At 39.9% G+C, this 23,115-nt stretch overlaps 3 protein-coding genes and 4 non-coding genes across 7 annotated transcripts; 4 read left to right on the top strand and 3 right to left on the bottom strand.

Moving 5' to 3' along the window:
• Positions 1–3,974: 3,974 nt before the first annotated feature.
• Positions 3,975–5,408, bottom strand: LOC147182159 (metalloproteinase inhibitor 2-like). The gene is made up of 5 exons (XM_086081640.1): positions 5,279–5,408; positions 4,779–4,861; positions 4,613–4,715; positions 4,323–4,435; positions 3,975–4,173 (listed from the first exon to the last, which is right to left on the bottom strand). The coding sequence occupies exons 1-5, from the start codon at positions 5,406–5,408 to the stop codon at positions 3,988–3,990; spliced, it is 615 nt and encodes a 204-aa protein (XP_085937766.1). The 3' UTR covers positions 3,975–3,987.
• A 2,130-nt stretch (positions 5,409–7,538) lies between these two features.
• On the bottom strand, positions 7,539–8,946 carry LOC147182158 (metalloproteinase inhibitor 2-like). Its single transcript, XM_086080607.1, has 7 exons — positions 8,865–8,946; positions 8,817–8,833; positions 8,607–8,687; positions 8,440–8,542; positions 8,170–8,333; positions 7,958–8,100; positions 7,539–7,575 (listed from the first exon to the last, which is right to left on the bottom strand). The coding sequence occupies exons 1-7, from the start codon at positions 8,944–8,946 to the stop codon at positions 7,539–7,541; spliced, it is 627 nt and encodes a 208-aa protein (XP_085936733.1).
• A 1,667-nt stretch (positions 8,947–10,613) lies between these two features.
• Positions 10,614–12,350, bottom strand: LOC147182157 (metalloproteinase inhibitor 2-like). The gene is made up of 5 exons (XM_086080482.1): positions 12,221–12,350; positions 11,384–11,466; positions 11,220–11,322; positions 10,935–11,047; positions 10,614–10,799 (listed from the first exon to the last, which is right to left on the bottom strand). The coding sequence occupies exons 1-5, from the start codon at positions 12,348–12,350 to the stop codon at positions 10,614–10,616; spliced, it is 615 nt and encodes a 204-aa protein (XP_085936608.1).
• An 8,188-nt stretch (positions 12,351–20,538) lies between these two features.
• Positions 20,539–20,647, top strand: trnac-gca (transfer RNA cysteine (anticodon GCA)). Its single transcript has 2 exons — positions 20,539–20,575; positions 20,612–20,647. It is a non-coding gene; the product is annotated as a tRNA-Cys (tRNA).
• A 700-nt stretch (positions 20,648–21,347) lies between these two features.
• On the top strand, positions 21,348–21,435 carry trnay-gua (transfer RNA tyrosine (anticodon GUA)). Its single transcript is given in 2 exon segments — positions 21,348–21,384; positions 21,400–21,435. It is a non-coding gene; the product is annotated as a tRNA-Tyr (tRNA).
• Positions 21,436–21,890: 455 nt separating this feature from the next.
• On the top strand, positions 21,891–21,978 carry trnay-gua (transfer RNA tyrosine (anticodon GUA)). Its single transcript is given in 2 exon segments — positions 21,891–21,927; positions 21,943–21,978. It is a non-coding gene; the product is annotated as a tRNA-Tyr (tRNA).
• A 699-nt stretch (positions 21,979–22,677) lies between these two features.
• On the top strand, positions 22,678–22,765 carry trnay-gua (transfer RNA tyrosine (anticodon GUA)). The gene is given in 2 exon segments: positions 22,678–22,714; positions 22,730–22,765. It is a non-coding gene; the product is annotated as a tRNA-Tyr (tRNA).
• The last annotated feature ends 350 nt before the right edge of the window (positions 22,766–23,115 follow it).

Raw genomic sequence — 23,115 nt, 5'->3', positions numbered from 1 at the left:
CCAATCGTTTTATTTAGGTGTGTGGGAGCAAAAAGGAATTACACATCTCCACCATCTCTTCTCAGATAATATGTTTATATCATATACATCCTTGCTCCAAAAATACAAAATAAAAAACAGAATTTTATTACATTATCTGCAAGTTAAAAGTATGATAAAGAAACAAATTCCAACACTTTGGGGTACGCTTCAACCGCCTGTTTTAGCTAAAGATATTACCAAGCTGTCATGTTTTGGATTCTGTTTTCCTTGTGTCTCTCCCTTGGTCTTGTTTAAGTGTGATCCTGCCCTTCCTCGTGTGATCCAATCAGTGCCCTCAGCCACTTGTGTCTTGCCCCAGGTGTGTGTTCTTGTGTCGTTAGTGTCTGTGTATTTAGTCTGCTGTCTCCCCTCTGTCTGTGTCGGTTCATTGTTTTTCCCCATGTGATGCTGCCCGTTTTGCCTTGTTGTTTTCCCCATGTTTTGGTTTCCCTGGTAATTTGAAAGCTCGCTTTTGTTTTATAGAAATTAAAATCTTTTTTTTGCTCCATCAACTGCATCATTGCCTGGCTATTTTTCCTCCCTGCGACTGGGTCCTCCACCAAACCACACCCTTCTTGACACAAGCTTTCTCCGACAACAACAAAAAAACTCTCAAAAATATATAAGTTACTTTCATATACTGTTAAAATGTCTTTACCCATCTCGAAATGGGAAACAGACTTGTCTATAGCTCCGGAAGCTGACATTTGGATTCAAGTTTGTGAAAACGTATTTAAAATGACAAAACACACAATTTACAACTTATCCAATATAAAATTATTCATAGAACATACATTACTCAATATATGAGGAAGAAAATGGGACTCTCAGACTCCAACATTTGTCTCCAGTGTTTACAAAACACTACAGACACTTATTTTCATGCTTTATGGTTATGCACTCCGGTTATGTATTTCTGGACTAAAGTCTTAGAAAAACTTTCCGCTATCTTGGACTGTAGGATACCTTTATCTCCAAACTTGTGTTTGCTAGGCGACCTATCAACAACTGACTTACCATATAAACAATTTCAATCTACACTTGGAGCCCTTACAATCGCAAAAAAAAAAAAAATTTGTTAACTGGAAAAATAAACAAACTCTGAATATCGACCAATGGTCTAACCTCCTCATAAATCTAATTTTAATGAAAAAAATATCTGCCTCATAAAAACCAAATATCAAAATTTATAGAAACATGATCTACGTATATAGAATATTTTAACCTAAATCAGGTTACTTAATTCTGCCTGTTAGCGAGAGCCACCACATCGCGATAACTTACATTGCCATTTCTGTATTTGGCAATTTGTAACTAATGGTTGTGTTTCTATAGTCAGGAACCCAGTTGCTGCCAGCAGGATCGAGCAGACTACATCAAACGACACCTTAATCACCAACTCCTCAAGATTCACCTGCTTTGCTGGGGGTGGGGGGGGGGTTGTCTGGGGGTTTGGGGGCGGCTGGGGCTGGGTTGGGGTGGATGGGGGGCGGGGGCTGTGAACCGGTGGGGTGCCTGCCGGGCCTGCAGTGCACCGTCCTGCTGCGTTGAGTTGGGGACGCGGGCCGTGTTGGGGTGGGGGGCTCTCCTGGCTACTGGGGTTGCTCTCCGGCCGGTGGCCCCTGCGGTGCCCGGGGGTTGTCCCTTGGCGCTGTCGTGGCCTGGGGGGCCCTGAGGTGTGGCGCTTGCTCTGTCCTGGCAGGGGTCGATGGCTCTCCTCTTTGGTGGAGATTTTCATGCATGCCAGATCCGCCACACCAGCATCTATCGAAACTCAAACACAATCTGCTTCTCCCTCTGGTCGTTGAATCGGTGGAGGCTGGTGTCTGTGGATCTCACTCTGCTTCATCTGTCCTTCCTTCCTTTCCTCAGTCTCTCCTTTGGTCTCTTGAGGTCTCCCTAATTTGTTGGAATTTAGATGTTTCTGGGGTTGGTGAAAGACTCTGGTTGGTAACCCGGTGGGTAGTAGGTAATGTCTGGTCGGTGCTGGATTTCACTTTCCTTTCTTTTCTTTGATCTTTCCTCGGGTCTCCTGACAACCTCACGACTCGAGCTGGATTCTGTAGTATTCGGTTTAGGTGAACGGTATGGGATTTTTCATAGGTTTTAGGTGAACTAATGAATACACACTCACATTCTCACCCACATACAAAATAAAAATTTATAAAAAAATAAAAAGAATAATTAAAAAAAAGAGAGCAATGATGATGACATGTCAAAACGTTAAAATTACCGAATGAACAATACTGAGCTCTCCAGAAAAAAAAGAAAAAAAAGGGAAACAGCTACAGGCTTGTGCTCCTTCCTCTTGGAGCCCCCACACGCACAGCAGCACCAGGGGCAGCACAAACTTCTTCCAGATCATCCTGAAATCTTCAAGGAAACAAAGTAAGAACCACAGACGCGTCTGGGTGCACAAACAGGATGCCGTTTCAAAAGAGGAGCTCTGTTCTGCTCCAACAGGAGAGTGGCTCTTCTTGAGTTCATGTTGACCAGGGCTTTTTTATAGCTGCAGACTCCGCCCACAATTAAGCACCACCTCCGCACACACTGATTGATGATTACTTTCATCTGAGACTTCATCACCAGCACAAATAGATTTCCTGTAAATTGATATAGATTTTATCAAACAAGTTTCTCTTAGTAGAAATTTGAGAAAAATATCAATTGCAATTGTCGTGTTGAGGTAAAGAAACATTTGGTCTGGTCCATGCACAAAACAGTTAAAATGTAAATTGGTATCATTCATGGACTGTATTTATCACCGCTTCTTCTCATTTTGGAAGCATGTGTTTGGTATTAGTGATTATGAAAAGTCTACCCACTCACAATTTTATCTTAATCAAAACTTGATCCAAATTTCTGCATAGCATTTCTTCAAGAAACCAAACCCCACACGCTGTCATATACGCCAATCCTAAGCATCCCAAACATGCTCACTGGGCGACATGTCCAATGAGTATGTTGGCTGATGACGTGTACTAATAGCACAACAATGAGCATCAGGTTCTTCAGGGACGGTATTTCTGTGCATTTAAAAGGCCACCAATGAAATGCACTTGTCTTCATTGCGCACACCATGCATACTATGTGCATGCCACCATGGACCACTTCATCAGTAAACTGCTCACCCATACGACGCCACACCAGAGATGCTGAAATGCTCATGCTGGGGTCCAGTGGCATTTCGCAGCTTCATTATTTTTCATGTACAGTAAAATACCTTTAAAAACACATTTGGCCCTTGCTGTGACGTGTTCTCAATAAAAGCGTAATAACCAATCATAGCTCAGTTTGCCAATATCACAACCAAACAGAACACAGGTGAGCCCTGATTGGTCATTAACGGTTTGGCACGCATGTTTAGTTTCAGTCAACACCAAAAAAAATATAAAAAAAATAAAAAATAAAAAAAGATAAAAAAAGTCTTAAGGTAATTGCACATGAAAAGTAGCTATCAAATTTACTATAGAATGACATTAACTTTCTACTTCTGCTGAAAAAAGCTAAATTAGTTAGGTATCAATTTAAATATTTCAGATACGTTCTCATTATTGCGCACATGGGTAAACATTACCAAATTTTATTGTGAATGACTGAGCAATTTAAGGAAGCTTTTTTTTTTTTTAAACCCAATCATGGCACCCAGTTTCCAAACCGCCTGTTCATCTGGGAGATATTCCAGACAAGTGTTTGATGAGCATTCCTCATCTTTATCAGTCTTGCCACCCGTCCAAGCTTTTTTTGAAAAGTGTTGTAGCCATAAAATTTAAAGTTAATTTAAAGAAACAATGATAAACTGTTTGAACATAAAGTATCTTGCCTTTGTAGTTTAGTCAACTATAGGTTGAACATAATTTGCAAAACATTGTATTCAGTTTAAGAAACAGCCCAAATTCATACGGTTTGTAGTTCCAAAGTCAACAGTGCTGAAGAAAAGAGAAAAGCCTGCATTGATTTTAGTTTTTATTTTGAGTTAACCTTTCCAGACCCATCAGCCGCCCTGTACCAGGCACAACATCCATTGCTGCTCTTGATGCAAGCGAAGTTTTGGGCCTGCTCACTAACACCCATCTTCCCCGGCAGCAAGTCTGTCCACAAGCACTCACTTGGGCCGGTCATGCAGCACGGGAAGGAGAAGCAGGACTTGATCTGTGGGTGACCAAGGACTTAATAAACATGTTGGGACACGACTAGAACAGCAATAAAGCAGTTGACACTTGTCCATGCGTTTAAAGTGGACAACAACATCTACTGGATTAAGGGACCACTAAGTAGCATAAACAAAATCAAGGTGTTACCGTGCAACCACAGCCCTGTGCATAGCGGGACAGAAGGTTCTTTTGTGTGGAATCCCACGGCTCATGGAAGTCACATTGGGAGAGGTGCAGTGTGCCGTCGGACTGAAGCTTGCCTGCAATTGCAGAAGACAGGAGGAAAATCTCAGATCAAGTCAATGGATGCATGTTAACGCACAGCACAAGTCTAAACTGTCATAAGCAGTGTAGTGTAAGCATTCAAATGCTTATATTTGAGCACTATTAATAGTTTTCTTTTACACATGGGACAAAAATATTACAGGTTTTTATACCCATAAGTAGATATTCAGCACCCTTGGTCAGAGTGACTCCACATGCTGCAGAGTTGGGTCCAGTGAAGATGGCAGCAAAAAGCTTTTTTACTCCCTTGAAGGTCTGAAAGAGCAAAGATTCATGGATCCTGTACATGAAGATTTATTTATGTCAAAAGTATCTCACCGTCAAGTGTTGGATGTCATACTTGGTGGGTCGACCTTTACCTTGTGCGCCAGGCATCACTCCAACAACCTTGGCCCTTATGACTAGAAAAGACATGTTTTCAAAAGATGCATTAAAACCCAAAGGGGCATCCAGGTTGGAAGAGTCGGTGCCCCAAGAAAGCAGCGGAAAGTCTTTAAATGCTTTTTTAGCATAATATATAAATATATTTATTCAAATGTCTTTGTTATGTTAAAGACAAGTCAATTGCAATCTTTAAAATGTCATTTTATGACAAATTAGACTGCAAATGCATAAAAAATCAAATCAAAACGAAAGTTAACTGTCCACTTTTCCGCTGGATGTGGATGGGGTTTGAAATCCTAACCCTAAAAAGTCACCTTTGATTGGGAAACTGTCATACACATACAGAATAAAACACATTTGCAAAAATCAGTACTACTGCATAATTTTTGAATTAATGACAAAAACAACTGAAAGTGGAATCCTGTTCAACTTACCAACAACGTCTGTTTGGCAATACAACTGCTGTGGATGAATCGGGAAACAGCTACAGGCTTGTGCTCCTTCCTCTTGGAGCCCCCACAAGCAAAGCAGCACCAGGGGCAGCACAAACGTCTTCCAGCTCATCCTGAAATCTTCAAGGAAACAACTTTAGACAAACAGAAGCTTCTGGGTGCACAACCAAGATCACGTTCCAGAAGATGGGGTTGGCTCTGCTTGAGCGCCTGTCGAAGGGGGCCTTTTTATAGCTGCAGACTCCGCCCACAATTAAGAGCCGTCACTTGCAAACACTGATTGATGACTGCTTTCACCTGACACTTGCGTCAACACCAACAAAATTAAAAACATTTCCTCTCGTCTGAAATGAGACATTTGAGAAAGATATTAATTGCACTTTTTGTGTTGCGGTAAATAAAATTTGGCACATTTGTTCTGGTTATTTATTTGATATAAGGAAATATGAAGACTGCTTGCTCATACTCTTATAGACCATTATTTCATCAAAATTCTATATTAATTGAACACAAATTCTGCATAATAAACAAGATTCTGAGGGTTTTTTGTATCTATTTTTTTCATTTTGCAAACTTTACAACTTAATTTTCTAGGGTTACAATGTATCCTCTCTTTTATTTCATCGTTCTGTTTCATTTGTATTTTATATCCTTTGCAACTTCCCTGACACAGGATATGAATTTGTTGAAGTTGTATACTAATATTGTGTCCAGACTTTATGTATGTTACCCTATATGTTTTTGAATTTAATAAAAAAAAAAAAAAGGTTTTCAACAGACATACACATGTACGCAGAAAAGTTCTGTTTTGACACCACACCAGCAAATGCTTAATTGGGAAACATCATAAATCATTCTAATTTCAATCACAGCAATTGACACACAAACTTCAAATTCAGTAATCCAATAATGATGAATTTTCTTTTAAGTATTCATGTTCATCTGTCTACAGTGTAGACAGATGAACATGAACATGAACATGTGTAGACTCTACACAAAAGGAACAAAACTGTTCATTCTCTTTTGTCTGATCTACTAATGCATTCCAGAGTTTTGTGAGCTCACTGTAAAAAAAAAAACACTGTAAAAAAATTACCAGCATTTTGCAATAATAATTATTATTTTTTTGTGTAATTTAATGTAAGTTCCCCTGTAATATCCCAACACATTTTTTCTACAAACTACACCATCCTTGGATTTTACAGCATTTAACTGTTATTTTACAGTAAATTCATGCAATCAAAAAACCCTGTTATATCACAAGGCCTGTAACATTATATATATATATATATATATATATAATATTATTTTATTTATTTTATATATTGGTAAGTCTCATGATGTAACCTAAAGACGCCATTTCCCTTTTCTCTGAGTCTAAGAGTAGAACAAATGGCACTTTCTCTAAAAGTGTCAACACGGTCATATTTGGAAGTTTCTTGTGTGATTAATGAAATATAAATCAACGACAAATTGTGCCCCGCCCCTTCTGGTAGAGCTTAGATCAGAAAAAATATGAATGATCAGTGACTGGGGGGAGAAATGTGAGCTTTTGGTCCCGTTTGAGTTGGGACATGAAAACAAAATATGTCGTTAATGAATTTAAGACATTGTTAAAGTGAAGAAGGTCACTTGTGGTAAAACTTGTGATATATTTATATATATTTTTTTAATTACGAGAAATAATAGACGCGGTCGCGACGTCACAGTTTTTGCTTTCTTCCTGCAGCTTGCAGTGACTGCAAAATAGCACCGAGGGCAGCATGGCTCAGTGGTGGAGTGGATGTCTCCAACCAGGAGGTTGTGGGTTCTTATCCAATTACGTATTGTGAAATCACAAGGAACATTTTTACAGTGCAGGAAAAGTTAACTGAAACGCCACTCAAAACAGGGAGGATCCTTTTGCAAAGTTAAAGGGGGGAAAGTACCTCGTCGTCACAGAGTTGCTTCAATCTGACATCACTCGAAAATGGCAACCCCCCATGAAGACACAGACCGTGAATGGCAAAACATATATTATAAAAATATCATTTTTAAGATTTAGTACTGACTTCAAGATATGCTAAGTGTAATGTAGGAAAAGTTCAAATAATTACAAAGTAGATCAAAATATATTTTGGGGATCAAAAAACAATTTTCATTATTAGCCCTCCATATACAGTCACCTGGAACACTTAAGGCCATAGCTGGTACAATACGAGTGGGACAACTCCAATTTCCCACTTTTCTGGTATGCAGGTTGCTAGACTCTGATGGGCCTCAGGTATGACCAGGGAGCACTGCGCCCCCACGAAAACAAAAAGTAAAATTTAATATAGTGCATTATAACACTTAGAAAAGCATTTAAAACTGAAAGAAACCATCACAAAATCTGCAACATTCATAACCCATTTTAATAAAAACTTGATACTTTAGGGGAAAGTCATTTCTCAAGTCCTACCGCGCCGTTAGAAAGTCCTGAATCAACAACCGAAAGACAAGAAATCCAAACCACCTCTCCCTTAAATCTGTAATGTTACATTATAACTTCATGATAATTCAAACTAGCAGCCAAAAGTCACAGTGCTGAATCAGAGAAAGAGACCTGCATTGGTTTTATTTTGAGTTAATGGCCTTCTAAAACAGGGTAGCGCTTTGCAGACCAGCCATCCCCCCCTGTACCAGGAACAACATCCCTTGCTGCTTTTGATGCAAGCAAAGTTTTCACTCTGGTCACGACTGCCCAAGTTGCCCGGCAAGAAGTCGGTCCACAAGCATTCTGTCGGGCCGGTCATGCAGCACGGGAAGGAGACGCAGGCAGTTATCTACGGTGACAGGGAGTTAAACATGTTAACACACACGACAATGCTAAAATTCTACAGTTGCGTTCCTACCGTGCAGTCGCAGCCCTTATTGTAGAGAGCTAACAGGTTTTTTTGCATGGCGCTCAAGGAATCCCACGACTGATGGAAGTCACACAAGTAAACATGCAGTGAGCCGTCAGACTGCATTTGCACAAAACAGGAGGGGAACTGAAACCTCACAACATCCATAAAATCTATAGGCCATATAGTAAAATACACAAAGTCTAAAATCTGGCATAGGCAGTGTTGAAGCCTTCAACAAGGAAAGGCTTATATTAGGTGACTTTTTGTCTTTCATACCCATGAGTAGATATTCAATGCCCTTGGTCAGAGCGACTCCACATGCTGCAGAGTTGGGTGCAGTGTAAATTTCTCCCAAAAACTTTTCAACACCCTTGAAGGTCTGAAAAACAGATTCATGTTAACATGCATATATAAAGATAGATGAAATACAGAAAGTATCTTACCTTGGTATGTTTGATGTCATACTTTGTGAGTCCACCTTTTCCTTGTGCTCCAGGCATCACTCCAACAATCTGTCTTGATAACTAGAACGAAAAGACAAACAGAAAAGTGACATGCAGGTTAGAAGATTTTGGGCCAAGACATACAGAAGAACATATTACATTAAACAAAACGGGGGTGGAATACTAAAAGTGGAGTCCCGTTCAACTTACCAACAACGTCTGTTTAGCAATACAACTGCTGGGGATGCATCGGGAAACAGCTACAGGCTTGTGCTCCTTCCTCTTGGAGCCCCCACACGCACAGCAGCACCAGGGGCAGAACAAACGTCTTCCAGCTCATCCTGAAATCTTCAAGGAAAAAAAGTAAGACCCGCAGAAGAGTTTGGTTGCACAAACAGGATGTCGTTCCAAAAGAGGAGCTCTGCTCTGCTGCAACAGGAGATTGGCTCTGCTTGAGCTCCTGTCGAAGGGGGCCTTTTTATAGCTGCAGACTCCGCCCACAATTAAGCGTCGCCGCCGCACACACTGATTGATTACTTTCACCTGAGAGTTCATCAGCACAAATAGATTTCCTGTAAAATGACAGATTTTATCCAACAAATTTCTATTTGCAGAAATTTGAGAAAAATATCAATTGCAATTGTCGTGTTGAAGTAAAGAAACTTTTGGTCTGGTCCATGCACAAAACAGAATGTAAATTGCTATCATTCATGGACTGTATTTATCACCACTTCTCATTTTGGAAGAATGTGTTATTTAGTATTAGTGAATATGAAAAGTGTACCCACTCACAATTTTTTCTTAATCAAAACTCATTGATCCAAATTTCTGCATAAGAAATAAGAAACCAAACACCAATCAACACTTGTTTTTGCTTCCATTTTTCATAAGCTGGACTTAAAGAAAAACTTTTTCTACATAGACAAAAAGTCATTTTGCAAATATTGTTCACAAATGAGTCTAAATCTATGTTTGTGAGCATTTCTCCTTTGTCAAGATAATCCATCCCACCTCACAGGCGTGGCATATCAAGATAGCATAATTATTGTACAGGTGTCCCTTAGGATGGCCACAATAAAACATTCTGGAATGTGCAGTTTTCCTGCAAGATATTGTCAGGAACTGGAACACGCTGTCATAGAAGCCGGGTCTAAGCATCCCAAACATGCTCACTGGGCGACATGTCCAATGAGTATGTTGGCTGATGACGTGTACGAATGGCACAACAATGAGCGTCAGGGTCTTCACGGACGGTATCTCTGTGCATTCAAAATGCCACCAATAAAATGCACTTGTGTTCATTGCGCACACCAGGACCCACCTTCTGCCACCATGGACCACTCGATTCACGACATCTGTAAACTGCTCACCCATACGACGCCACGCCAAAGAGAAATGCTCATGCTGGGATCGAGTGGCAGTTTCATTATTTTTCATGCACAGTAAAATACCTTTAAAAACACATTTGGCCCTCGCTGTGACGTGTTCTCAGGAAAAGGGTAACAACCAATCATACTCAGTTTGCTAATGTCACAACCAAACCCAGAACACAGTTGAGCCCTGATTGGCACGCGTGTTTTGTTTCAGTCAACACCAAGTGACAAAAAATAAAATAAAATGTCTTAATTGTTCATGAAAAGTAAATATTAAATTTATTTTAGACAAATATACATTTTCTACTTCTGCTGAAAATGGCTCAATTAGTCAAGTACCCTTTTAAATTGTTCAGCAAAGTTCTCATAGAGGTAAACAAACTCAAGGGTTTGATGAGCATTCCTCATCTTTATCAGTCTTGCCACCCGTCCAAGCTTTTTTGAAAAGTGTTGTAGCCATAAAATTTAAAGTTAATTTGCTAGAAACAATGATAAACTGTTTGAACATAAAGCATCTTGTTTTTGTAGTTTAGTCAACTATAGGTCGAACATCATAGTCCATTTAACAGAACATCCCAAATTCAAGAGTCACCAGTGTTAGACAAAAGAGAAAAGCCTGCATTGATTTTAGTTTTTATTCTGAGTAAGCCTTTTCAGACCAGTCAGCCGCCCTGTACCAGGCACAACATCCATTGCTGCTCTTGATGCAAGCGAAGTTTTGGGCCTGCTCACCAACGCCCATCTTCCCCGGCAGGAAGTCTGTCCACAAGCACTCACTTGGGCCGGTCATGCAGCACGGGAAGGAGAAGCAGGACTTGATCTGTGGGTGACCAAGGACTTAATAAACATGTTGGGACACGACTAGAACAGCAATAAAGCAGTTGACAACATCTGCTGGATTAAGAGACAGCTAATTAGCATAAACGAAATCAAGGTTAAAATCCAGTTGTGTTACCGTGCAACCACAGCCCTGTGCATAGCGGGACAGAAGGTTCTTTTGTGTGGAATCCCACGGCTCGTGGAAGTCACATTGGGAGAGGTGCAGTGTGCCGTCGGACTGAAGCTTGCCTGCAATTGCAGAAGACAGGAGAAAAATCTCAGATCAAGTCAATGGATGCATGTTAACGCACAGCACAAGTCTAAACTGTCATAGGCAGTGTAAGCCTTCAAATGCTTATATTTGAGCACTATTAATAGTTTTCTTTTACACATGGGACAAAAATATTCCAGGTTTTTATACCCATAAGTAGATATTCAGCGCCCTTGGTCAGAGTGACTCCACATGCTGCAGAGTTGGGTCCAGTGAAGATGGCAGCAAAAAGCTTTTTTACTCCCTTGAAGGTCTGAAAAGCAAAGATTCATGTCTAACATGCATACTGTACATAAAGATGCAAAGTATCTCACCGTCAAGTGTTGGATGTCATACTTGGTGGGCCGACCTTTACCTTGTGCGCCAGGCATCACTCCAACAACCTTGGCCCTTATGACTGGAGACATTTTCAAAAGATGCATTCAAACCCAAAACCGCATCCAGGTTGGGGCCAAAACAGCAGCACAAATGTAAATCTTTACAAATGTCTTTAACAAACAGTGGCAATTTTCTTGCATGGACAAGTCAATTGCTTTAAAAATGTCACAAATTAGATTAGGCGAACAGGGGAAGTTAATTCATTGAGAGCAACTGCATGCTTTGGCGTACCAGCCAATTTGTTTGTGATAGCAATGCTTAAGTAAGCTTGAGTTAAACTCCCAGAAAGTACGCACCTAATTAAACAAGAATTTGCCCTTTTCAACATTAATTGCTTAAATGTGAAACTTGTAATTCTCTACACTCCAAAAACAATGGATGACCAACTTAATTGAATTGGTTCAAGTCGTAACAAACACGATTTATTTAAGTTAATCCAAACTTTATATTAATTTTATGGACGCAATTAAACTATGATTAATTTAATTCAATTGTGTTTTACAACAATTCTCTTTTTAGAGTGAAACTAAACTTGAACAACAAAGTTCAATTAAAGTCTTTAGATGCCAAGTTAAAGTAAAAGGACTGTATAAAGTCATTTAGTCACCAAGCAGCAGAAGCGCAAAACCTGTGGCTAGTGGAATCCTAAAATTCAACTTGGATTGGGAAGCCGTCATATGCATTCAGAATAAACACACTCCCAAACTCACTTTGTACCATTTGAAATAATTACAAAATGAGAAAAAGTGAAAATGGAGTACTGTTCAACTTACCAACAACATCTGTTTGGCAATACAACTGCTGTGGATGCATCGGGAAACAGCTACAGGCTTGTGCACCTTCCTCTTGGAGCCCCCACAAGCACAGCAGCACCAGGGGCAGCACAAACGTCTTCCAGAGCATCCTGAAATCTTCAAGGAAACAAAGTTAGACAAACAGAAGCTTCTGGTGTACAAACAAGATTCCGTTCCAGAAGATGAGGTTGGCTCTGCTTGAGCTCCAGTCGAAGAGGGCCTTATAGCTGCAGACTCCGCCCACAATTAAGAGCCGTCACTTGCAAATACTGATTGATGACTGCTTTCACCTGACACTTGCGTCAACACCAACGAAATTAAAAAAAATTCCTCTCGTCTGAAATGAGACAGATTTTATCCAACCAGTTTCTACCTGCAGAAATTTGAGAAAGATATATTAATTGCACTTTTTGTGTTGCAGTAGATAAAACTGGGCACATTTGTTCTGGTTATTTATTTGATATAAGGGAATATGAAAAGACTGCTTGCTAATACTCTTATAGACCGTTATTTCATCAAAATTCTATATTAATTGATCCAAAATTCTGCATAATAAACACAATTCTGAGGGCGTTTTGTAATTTTTTTTTTCATTTTGCGAACTTTACAAATTTGTATTTTCTGTCCTTTGTAACTTCTCTGACATACAGTATGTGAATTTGATGAAGTTGTATTCAGACTTTATGTATGTTACCTTGTGTTTTTAAATTAAAGGTGCATTGTGCCATTTAAAAAGTTAATGTTAAGCTTTTTCTACATCATGCATGCCCCACCAATGCCCAGATGAGTATGAAGAGCCCTGACTGTTTTACTCTGACCGCACCTATCAGCTTTTATCTTTCCCTTTATAGAGTGTGCGGACCCTGCACAGTTTTCTTTGGAGAGGGGCAGAGTTTTTCTTACCTCATTTGAAGTCATGCCTTTCTTCGTCAACTGTGGCTGTCACTTTAAGATTGTGCTACATTCTCGCACCATGAACAAGCCTGAGGCAGATGCTGCAATTACACTACGGGCAAGAGGTGGCAGTCACAGGTAAAAAAGTGACAAATTGCACAAAGATCCTTTAATTGTAATGAAAAAAAGTTTTCCCCAAATATACACATGTACGCAGAATTTTTACACACACACCAGCAAATGCTTAAATGGGAGACGTCATAAATCATTCCAACTTCAATCACAGCAATGAACACACAAATTCAGTAACCCAATAATGATCTATTTTATTTTTTGAGTATATCAATGTTCATCTGTCTACACAAACGGAACAAAACTGTTCATTCTCTTTCTGTCTGATCTACTGCTGCAAGTCAGAGTTTTGTGACTTCACTGTAAAAAAACAAAACAAAACAAAACACTGTAAAAAATTACTAGCATTTCCAACCAGGAAAAGTTAACTGAAACGCCACTCAAATGGGGAGGTCCATTTCGCGGCGGGGGAAAAAACATATACCCCGACATCACCGAGTTGCTTCAATCTGACATCACTCGACAATGGCAACCCCCATGGAGACACAGACCATGAATGGCAAAATATATTTTGTACGATTATAAAATTTTTAAATTTTTTAAATTTAGTACTGACTGTAAAAAAATATGCTGCAATCTCCCTTAATAAAGTTATTCTGTGTAATGTATGAAATGCGCAAGCAAATCACAAAGGCAGGTTTGTTGGAAGTCAAAATATGTTTTGGGGAACAACGAAAGGCAAGTTTATTTCCATAGCACATTTCACACACAAGGCAACTCAATATGCTTTACACAAGGAAAGACAACACCTACAATCTTCAATAAACAGCAGTTAGCACAGCAGAGAATACAAAAATAGCTTACAAAATTTACTAAAAACAAACAAACATAGATTGACAAGAAAAAAAATTCTCATGATCAGTGAGCGTTTTACATTCACTTGGAACATTTAAGGCCTTAACTGGTCTAATCAGAGTTGGACAATTCCAATTTCCCACTTTTTTGGATGAAAATCAGCACCTCCAAATCCGAGACCATGGTCCTCAGTCGGAAAAGGGTGGAGTGCCCTCTCCGGGTCGAGGATGAGATCCTGCCCGAAGTGGAGGAGTTCAAGTATCTTGGGGTCTTTTTCACGAGTGAGGGTAGGTTGGAGCGGGAGACAGACAGGAAGATCGGTGCTGCATCTGCAGTGATGCGGACTCTGTATGGGTCCGTTGTGGTGAAGAAAGAGCTGAGCCAAAAAGAAAAGTTCTCGAGTTGCGTTCCTACCCTCACCTATGGTCACGAGCTGTGGGTCGTGACCGAAAGAAAAAGATCCCGGATACAAGCGGCCAAAATGAGTTTCCTTCGCAGGGTATCTGGGCTCTCCCTTAGACATAGGGTGAGAAGCTCAGTCATCCGAGAGGGACTCAGTGTCGAGCCGCTACTCCTCTGCATTGAGAGGAACCACTTGGGGTGGCTTGGGCATCTGGTTTGGATGCCTCCTGGATGCCTCCCTGGGGAGGTGTTCCGGGCATGTCCCACCGGCGGGAGGCCCTGGGGACGACCCAGGACACGCTGGAGAGACTGGGTCTCTCGGCTGGCCTGGGAACGCCTTGGGATCCCGTCGGAGGAGCTGGCTGAAGTGGCTGGAGAAAAGGAAGTCTGGGCTTCATTGCTAAAGCTGCTGCCCCCGCGACCCGACCCCGGTTAAGCGGTAGATGATGGATGGAAGGATCTCACCTTGGTATGTTTGATGTCATACTTTGTGAGTCCACCTTTCCCTTGTGCTCCAGGCATCACTCCAACTATCTTTGCCTTGATAACTAGAACGAAAAGACAAACAGAAAAGTGGCATGCAGGTTAGATGATTTAGGGCCAAGACATACAGAAGAACATATTACATTAAACAAAACGGGGGTGGAGTACTAAAAGTGGAGTCCCGTTCAACTTACCAACAACATCTTTCTGGCAATACAACTGCTGCTGATGCATCGGGAAACAGCTACATGCCGTTTTAACATCTCACTGCTAAACGACGCAGAGTTTGACAAAATTATAAGAAAAGAGTGGGCAGACTTTTTAGAAATAAATGACTCTCCAGACTTATCTCCATCTCTTCTCTGGGAAAGCAGTAATTAGAGGTAAAATTATATCATATTCATCTTATAAAAAGAAACAGGATCAAAAATTAGAAAAAGATTTGGAAGATAAAATTAAACAACTGACGGATGAGTACGCAATAAACCCAAATAGCCAAATATGGACTGACTTACAAAATACAAAAATACAGTTAGACGATATGCTATCTAAAAAGACAGAGTTTATAATACAACAATTGAGATACAACAACTTTGAATATAATAACAAATCAGGTAAATTTCTTGCAAACCAACTTCAACGCTATCGGGAAAAATCTCTTATAACAGCTATTAAAGAGACAACAGGTGAATGCACACAATCACCAGAAGAAATTAATCAAATTTTACTATTATCGCAACCTATACTCAGAAACTAACAAGCCTAACCCTGAGCATATTGAGGCATTCCTCAGTAGCTTAAATATACCTCAGTTAACTACTGAATAAAAAGATATGTTAGATGCGCCACTTACTATAAACGAGTTGTACAGTGCTCTAGATAGTATGCCTAATGGCAGAGCACCTGGCCCGGATGGTTATCCGGGTATATTTTTTAAGCACTTCTGATTAATGCTTCCTCCACTATTCTTAAGAGTAGTAACAGAAATTAAAAGTAATGGTTACATACGCCCACACATGAATACAGCAGCAATTAAACTTTTATTAAAGCCAGAAAAAGACCCTACTCTTCCATCAAGTTACCGTCCGATTTCACTAAGGCTTTCGCATCTAGACTAGAAACAGTAATCTCGACAATAATTCATAGCGACCAAACAGGCTTTATTAAAGATCGTCACTCTACTAATAATATTAGGAGGCTCTTTAACCTTATTAGCATGTCACAGCGGCATGATAAAAAGGTAGTTATTATATCATTGGATGCAGAAAAAACTTTCGACAAAGTTAACTGGTCCTTCCTCTTTGCTGTTTTAAATACATTTGGCTTTGGGAAGTCATTTATTCACTGGGTGTCAGTATTATATGATTCTCCTAAAGCTACAGTTACTACTAATATGATTATATCTCAGAGTTTTACTCTACAGAGAGGCACAAGACAGGGATGCCCACTGTCCCCTTTATTATTTGCAACATTTATTGAACCGCTTGCATTAGCCATACGCCAGGAAAGAAGGATTCAAGGAATTAACTCTGGGGTAACAGAACACAAAATTACTCTATATGCCGATGATATTTTACTTTATTTAGAAAAGCCTGCTATTTCGTTAGGGGAAGTATTTAACTTAACTAAATTCTCACATTTATCAGATTATTCTATTAACTGGACAAAATCAACACTACTACCTATTACAGAAAATTCATGGAACCCTGCAAGCCAGGACCCAGACTACTCATTTCCTATAGGTAATTTAAAATATTTAGGCATAAAAATCTCACCTAAATTAACTGATTTAATTCATTTAAACTTTACTCCACTTCTGGATAGCATTTTTAGTGACTTGGAGCGCTGGAATAATCTTCCTATTTCTCTAATAGGACAAATAGCCACCATTAAAATGAAAGTTTAACCCAAAATAAACAATTTTTTCCTCAATGATTCAATTTAAACCTACGGCTAACTGGTTCCAGTTGTTGGACTCGGCCGTTACAAAATTTTACTGGAATAAAAAAAAAGAAGCAAAGATTAGTCTATATACTCTTTAGAAAAGTAAATGTAAAGGAGGTCTAGAGGCACCAAATTGTATGCACTATATAGCTAACCAGCTACAATATATCATTCTATGGGCACAACCCAACTGAGATACTAACTTTTGACTGGAACTAGAACAGAAGGATTGTAATAACCTCAGACTTCTAGATTTACTCTTCATTAAAACATCGATTAAGCGACACAATTGTTTTAAAAACCCAATGATTTCCGCCACCCTGACTGCCTGGTGGAAGGCACTAGAAATTACAAAAGCCCAAGTGGAGCCCTGCGGGCTATCTCCCCTATGGCATAACCCCGACTTTCAACTTAACAACCAATCGTTTTATTTAGGTGTGTGGGAGCAAAAAGGAATTACACATCTCCACCATCTCTTCTCAGATAATATGTTTATATCATATACATCCTTGCTCCAAAAATACAAAATAAAATTTTTAATTTTTTTACATTATCTGCAAGTTAAAAGTATGATAAAGAAACAAATTCCAACACTTCGGGGTACGCTCCAACCGCCTGTTTTAGCTAAAGATATTACCAAGCTTTCTCCGGCAACAACAAAAAAAACTCTCAAAAATATATGTTACTTTCATAGACTGATAAAATGTCTTTACCAATCTCGAAATGGGAGACAGACTTGTCTATAGCTCCGGAATATGACTTTTGGATTCAAGTTTGTGAAAACGTATTTAAAATGACAAAACACACAAATTTACAACTTATCCAATATGAAATTATTCATAGAACATACATTACTCAATATATGATGAAGAAAATGGGACTCTCAGACTCCGACATTTGGATTTGGGGGCGTGGGGGCGGCTGGGGCTGTGTTGGGGTGGATGGGGGGCGGGGGGTTCGTGGGGAGAGCGGGGGCTTTGGACCGGTGGGGTGCCTGGCGGGCCTGCAGTGCCCCGTCCTGCTGCGTTGGGTTGGGGGCGCGGGCCGTGTTGTGGTGGGGGGGGCTCTCCCGGCTCCTGGGGTTGCTCTCCGGCCGGTGGCCCCTGCGGGGCCCGGGGGTTGTCCCTTGGCGCTTCCGTGGCCTGGGGGGCCCTGAAGCGTTGCGCTTGCTCTGTCCTGGCAGGGGTCGACGGCTCCCCTCTTTGGTGGATGTTTCCTTGCATGCCAGATCCACTACACCAGCATCTACCAAAATTCAAACACAATCTGCTTCTTCCTCTGGTCGTTGAATCAGTGGAGGCTGATGTCTGTGGATCTCACTCTGCTTCATCTGTCCTTCCTTCCTTTCCTCAGTCTCTCATTTGGTCTCTTGAGGTCTCTCTAATTTGTTGGAATTTAGTTTCTGGGGTTGGTGAAAGACTCTGGTTGGTAACCCGGAGGGTAGTAGGTAATGTCTGGTCGGTGCTGGATTTCACTTTCCTTTCTTTTCTTTGATCCTTCCTCGGGTCTCCTGACAACCTCACGACGATAGCTGGATTTTGACGTATTCGGGTTAGTTGAAAGGTATGGGATTTTTAATAGGTTTTAGGTGAACTAATGAGTACACACATACACACGCACATGCACATACTCACGCACATACAAAATAAAAAAATATATAAATGTTTTAAAAAAAGAGCAATGATGATGACATGTCAAATCGTTAAAATTACTGAATAAACAATACTGAGCTCTCAAAAAAGAAACAAAGAAAAAAAACTAGGTATTGCTACTGGTGGTGTCTGTGGCGCAAAAGGTTAACACATTTGGCTCTTAACCCGCTCTTAACTCACTCTGGGAAGTGGTTCAGAATTTCGCTTTGAATTTGAATGCTTTTTGGCTTATGTGTTAAAATTCAAAAACTGTAAATATCGCTACTTGCAGTGTCTCGGTGTAACATACATTAACCTTATCAATTTATCAACATAAAAGGAATAAGGGGTAGGACTAGATACGTTTTTTAATTTCTCCTACCCCTTTTGAACATATTAACTATTTTCTTTCTTCCTATTATTGTTTTTCTTTTTTTTAACTTCGACTTGTATTTTAAACTTGTAATGTTTTTTTTTATGTTTACATGTTCAATAAAACCATAAACCAAACCAAATAAACCAAATTCAAAAACTGTAAATATCACTGCGTGCAGTGTCAGCGTGGCGCAATAGGTGAGCACATTCACCTGTTAACCTAAAGGTTAGTGGTTCCAGCCCACGCAGGGAACTGCTAGACTTGGTGCTGGTGCACTTTTTTAAAAGAGTTTCTAAGGTTGGCTTATGTTCTGAAATAAAAAAAACTGTAAATATCGCCACTTGCAGTGTCTCTGTGGCGCAATAGGTTAGCGCATTTGGCTGTTAACCAAAAGTTTGGTGGTTTGAGCTGACTCTGGGAAGTGTTAGAGTTTTTCAGAATTTGACTTTGAACGCCTTTTGGCTCATATGTTTAAATTCAAAAACGGTAAATATCTATTTTTGTAGTGTCTCTGTGGCTCAATAGTTTAGCACTTTCGGCTTTTAACCGAACTGTTGGTGGTTCGAGCCCACTCAGGGATCTTTTTCAGAATTTCCCTTTGGTTTGAATCTCAGCTTGTTGGCTTATGTCTTGAAATACAAAAACTGTAAATATCGCGACTTGCAGTGTCTCTCTGGTAAAATATCTCTGCGTATTCGGCTGTTAACCAAAAGGATGGTGGTTTGAGCCCACTCAGGGATGTGTTACACTTTTTCAGAATTTCCGTTTGGTTTTAATTTCAGCTTGTTGGCTAATGTCTTGGAATTCAAAAACTGTTAATATCTCTTCTTGCAGTGTCTCTGTGGCGCAATAGGTTAGCGCATTCAGCTGTTAACCAACCTTCGATAGCTGAAAAATGTCACAGTTGCTCTTTGGCGTTTTATACTTTGTTATTGAAATTCCTCAGATGTTCTTGAGTAGAGATTGCAACCTTCGATAGCTCGGTTGGTAAAGCGGAGGACTGTAGAAGGTCTAAGTTGAAAACCTTAGGTCGCTGGTTCAAATCGGGCTTGAAGGAGTTTTGGGAGAATTCCCAATTTTAATCACAAATAGGAAATAAAATTACATTTCTCCAACTCAACGAAATATACAAATTTAAAAATGTCACAGTTGCTTGTTGACGATTTATACTTTGTTATTCCCATTCCTCAGATGTTCTTGAGAACACACAGCAACCTTCGATAGCTCAGTAGGTAGAGCGGAGGACTGTAGAAGGTTTTAGTTGAAATTCTTAGGTCGCTGGTTCAACTCCGGCTTGAAGGAGTTTTTGGAGAATTACCAATCTTAATCACAAATAGGAAATAAAATTACATTTCTCCAACTCAACGAAATATACAAATTTAAAAATGTCACAGTTGCTTGTTGACGATTTTTACTTTGTTATTCCCATTCCTCAGATGTTCTTGAGAATACACAGCAACCTTCGATATCTCAGTTGGTAGAGCGGAGGACTGTAGAAGGTTTTAGTTGAAATTCTTAGGTCGCTGGTTCAACTCCGGCTTGAAGGAGTTTTTGGAGAATTACCAATCTTAATCAATAATAGGAAATAAAAAGATTTGTGGCCAATTCATTCCTCAGATGTTCTTGAAAAGCCAGAGCAACCTTCGCTAGCTCAGTTGGTAGAGCAGAGGACTGCAGAAGGTCTCTGTTGAAATCCTTAGGTCGCTGGTTGAAATCCTTAGGTCGCTGGTTCAAATCCGGGTTGAAGGAGCTTTTGGAGAAATCCCAATCTGAATCAATAATAGGAAATAAAAATACATTTCTCTAACTCATCTAAATATACAAATTAAAAAATTTCACAGTTGCTGTTTGACGATTTATACTTTGTTATCCCTATTCCTCAGATATTCTTTAGAATATACAGCAACCTTCGATAGCTCAGTTGGTAGAGAAGAGGACTGTAGAAGGTCTCGGTTGAAATTCTTAGGTCGCTGGTTCAACTCCGGCTTGAAGGAGTTTTTGGAGAAATCCCAATCTTAATCAGTAATAGGAAATAAAAAGATTTGTGGCTAATTCATTCCTCAGATGTTCTTTAGGAGACACAGCAACCTTCGATAGCTCAGTTGGTAGAGCGGAGCACTGTAGAAGGTTTCGGTTGAAATCCTTAGGTCGCTGGTTCAACTCCGGCTCGAAGGAGTTTTTGGAGAATTCCCAATCTTAATCAATAATATGAAATAAAAAGATTGGTGGTTAATTAATTCCTCAGATGTTCTTGAGAAGGCAAGGCAACCTTCGATAGCTCAGTTGGTAGAGCGGAGCACTGTAGAAGGTATTGGTTGAAATCCTTAGGTCGCTGGTTCAACTCCGGCTCGAAGGAGTTTTGGGAGAATTCCCAATCTTAATCAATAATATGAAATAAAAAGAATTGTGGTTAATTAATTCCTCAGATGTTCTTGAGAAGGCAAGGCAACCTTCGATAGCTCAGTTGGTAGAGCGGAGGACTGTAGAAGGTCTCAGTTGATATCCTTAGGTCGCTGGTTCGACTCCGGCTCGAAGGAGTTTTTGGAGAATTCTCAATCTTAATCAATAATAGGAAATACAAATATTTGTGGCTAATTCATTCCTCAGATGTTCTTGAGAAGACTCAACAACCTTGGGTAGCTCAGTTGGTAGTGCGGAGGACTGTAGAAGGTCTCCGTCGAAATCCTTAGGATGCTGGTTCAAATAAGCTCGAAGGAGTTTTTGGAGAATTACCAATCTTAATCACCAATAGGAAATAAAAAGATTTGTGGCTAATTAATTCCTCAGATGTTCTTTAGAAAACACAGCAGCCTTCGATAGCTCAGTTGGTAGAGCAGAGGACTGTAGAATATCTCAACTGATATCCTTAGTTCACTGGTTCAAATCTGGCTCTGAGGAGTTTTTGGGAGAATTCCCAATCTTAATCAATAATAGGAAATAAAAAGATTTGTTGCGAATTCATTCCTCAGATGTTCTTTAGGAGACACAGCAACCTTCGATAGCTCAGTTGGTAGAGCGGAGGACTGTAGAAGGTCTCAGCTGATATCCTTAGGTCGCTGGTTCGACTTCGGCTCGAAGGAGTTTTTGGAGAATTCCCAATCTTAATCACAAATAGGAAATTAAAATACATTTCTCCAACTCATCTAAATATACAAATTTAAAAATGTCAAAGTTGCTCATTGACGAGTTATACTTTGTTATCCCCATTCCTCAGATGTTCTTGAGAAGACTCAGCAACCTTGGGTAGCTCAGTTGGTAGTGCGGAGGACTGTAGAAGGTCTCCGTTGAAATCCTTAGGATGCTGGTTCAAATAAGCTCGAAGGAGTTTTTGGAGAATTACCAATCTTAATCACCAATAGGAAATAAAAAGATTTGTGGCTAATTAATTCCTCAGATGTTCTTGAGAAGGTACAGCAACCTTCGATAGCTCAGTTGGTAGAGCGGAGGACTGTAGAAGGTCTCAGCTGATATCTTTAGGTCGCAGGTTCGACTCCGGCTCGAAGGAGTTTTTGGAGAATTCCCAATCTTAATCAATAATTGGAAATAAAAAGATTTGTGGCTAATTCATTCCTCAGATGTTCTTGAGAAGACACAGCAACCTTCGATAGCTCATTTGGTAGAGCAGAGGACTGTAGAAGGTCTCAGTTGAAACCCTTCGGTCGCTGTTTCAAATCCGGCTTTAAAGAGTTTTTGGAGAATTCCCAATCTTAATCAATTATATGAAATAAAAATATTTTTGGCTAATTAATTTCTCAGATGTTCTTGAGAAGACACAGCAACCTTCGATAGCTCAGTTGGTAGAGCAGAGGACTGTAGAAGGTTTTGGTTGAAATCCTTAAGTCGCTGGTTCAACTCCGGCTCGAAGGAGTTTTTGGAGAATTCCCAATCTTAATCAATAATAGGAAATAAAAAGATTTGTGGCTAATTCATTCCTCAGATGTTCTTGAGAAGACTCAGCAACCTTGGGTAGAGCGGAGGACTGTAGAAGGTCTCGGTTAAAATCCTTAGGTCATTGATTCAAATCCGGCTCGAAGGAGTTTTTTAAGAATTCCCAATCTTAATCACAAATAGGAAGTAAAAATACATTTCTCCAACTCATCTAAATATACAAATTTAAAAATGTCAAAGTTGCTCATTGACGAGTTATACTTTGTTATCCCCATTCCTCAGATGTTCTTGAAAAGACTCAGAAACCTTCGGTAGCTCAGTTGGTTGAG

The sequence above is a fragment of the Leptonotus elevatus genome, chromosome 1 (assembly GCF_054856555.1).
Source record: "Leptonotus elevatus isolate MCC_2025b chromosome 1, RoL_Lele_1.0, whole genome shotgun sequence".
Classification (NCBI taxonomy): Eukaryota; Metazoa; Chordata; class Actinopteri; order Syngnathiformes; family Syngnathidae; genus Leptonotus; species Leptonotus elevatus.
The sequence above is the reverse complement of the archived record's forward strand: the minus strand, read 5'-3'. Positions and strand labels throughout refer to the sequence as shown.

Coding starts and splice junctions, on each gene's coding strand:
- LOC147182159 (XM_086081640.1), bottom strand. CDS start 5,408: ATGAGCTGGAAGACGTTTGTGCTGCCCCTGGTGCTGCTTTGCTTGTGG. Junction 4,716..4,778: donor ATGACATCCAACACTTGACG/GTGAGATACTTT, acceptor TTGCTCTTTCAG/ACCTTCAAGGGAGTAAAAAA. Junction 4,436..4,612: donor TGCTGAATATCTACTTATGG/GTATAAAAACCT, acceptor CTGCAATTGCAG/GCAAGCTTCAGTCCGACGGC.
- LOC147182158 (XM_086080607.1), bottom strand. CDS start 8,946: ATGAGCTGGAAGACGTTTGTTCTGCCCCTGGTGCTGCTGTGCGTGTGG. Junction 8,543..8,606: donor ATGACATCAAACATACCAAG/GTAAGATACTTT, acceptor TCTGTTTTTCAG/ACCTTCAAGGGTGTTGAAAA. Junction 7,576..7,957: donor AGCAAGGGATGTTGTTCCTG/GTACAGGGGGGG, acceptor GTGGGGGCGCAG/TGCTCCCTGGTCATACCTGA.
- LOC147182157 (XM_086080482.1), bottom strand. CDS start 12,350: ATGCTCTGGAAGACGTTTGTGCTGCCCCTGGTGCTGCTGTGCTTGTGG. Junction 11,323..11,383: donor ATGACATCCAACACTTGACG/GTGAGATACTTT, acceptor TTTGCTTTTCAG/ACCTTCAAGGGAGTAAAAAA. Junction 10,800..10,934: donor CACAGGGCTGTGGTTGCACG/GTAACACAACTG, acceptor GGTCACCCACAG/ATCAAGTCCTGCTTCTCCTT.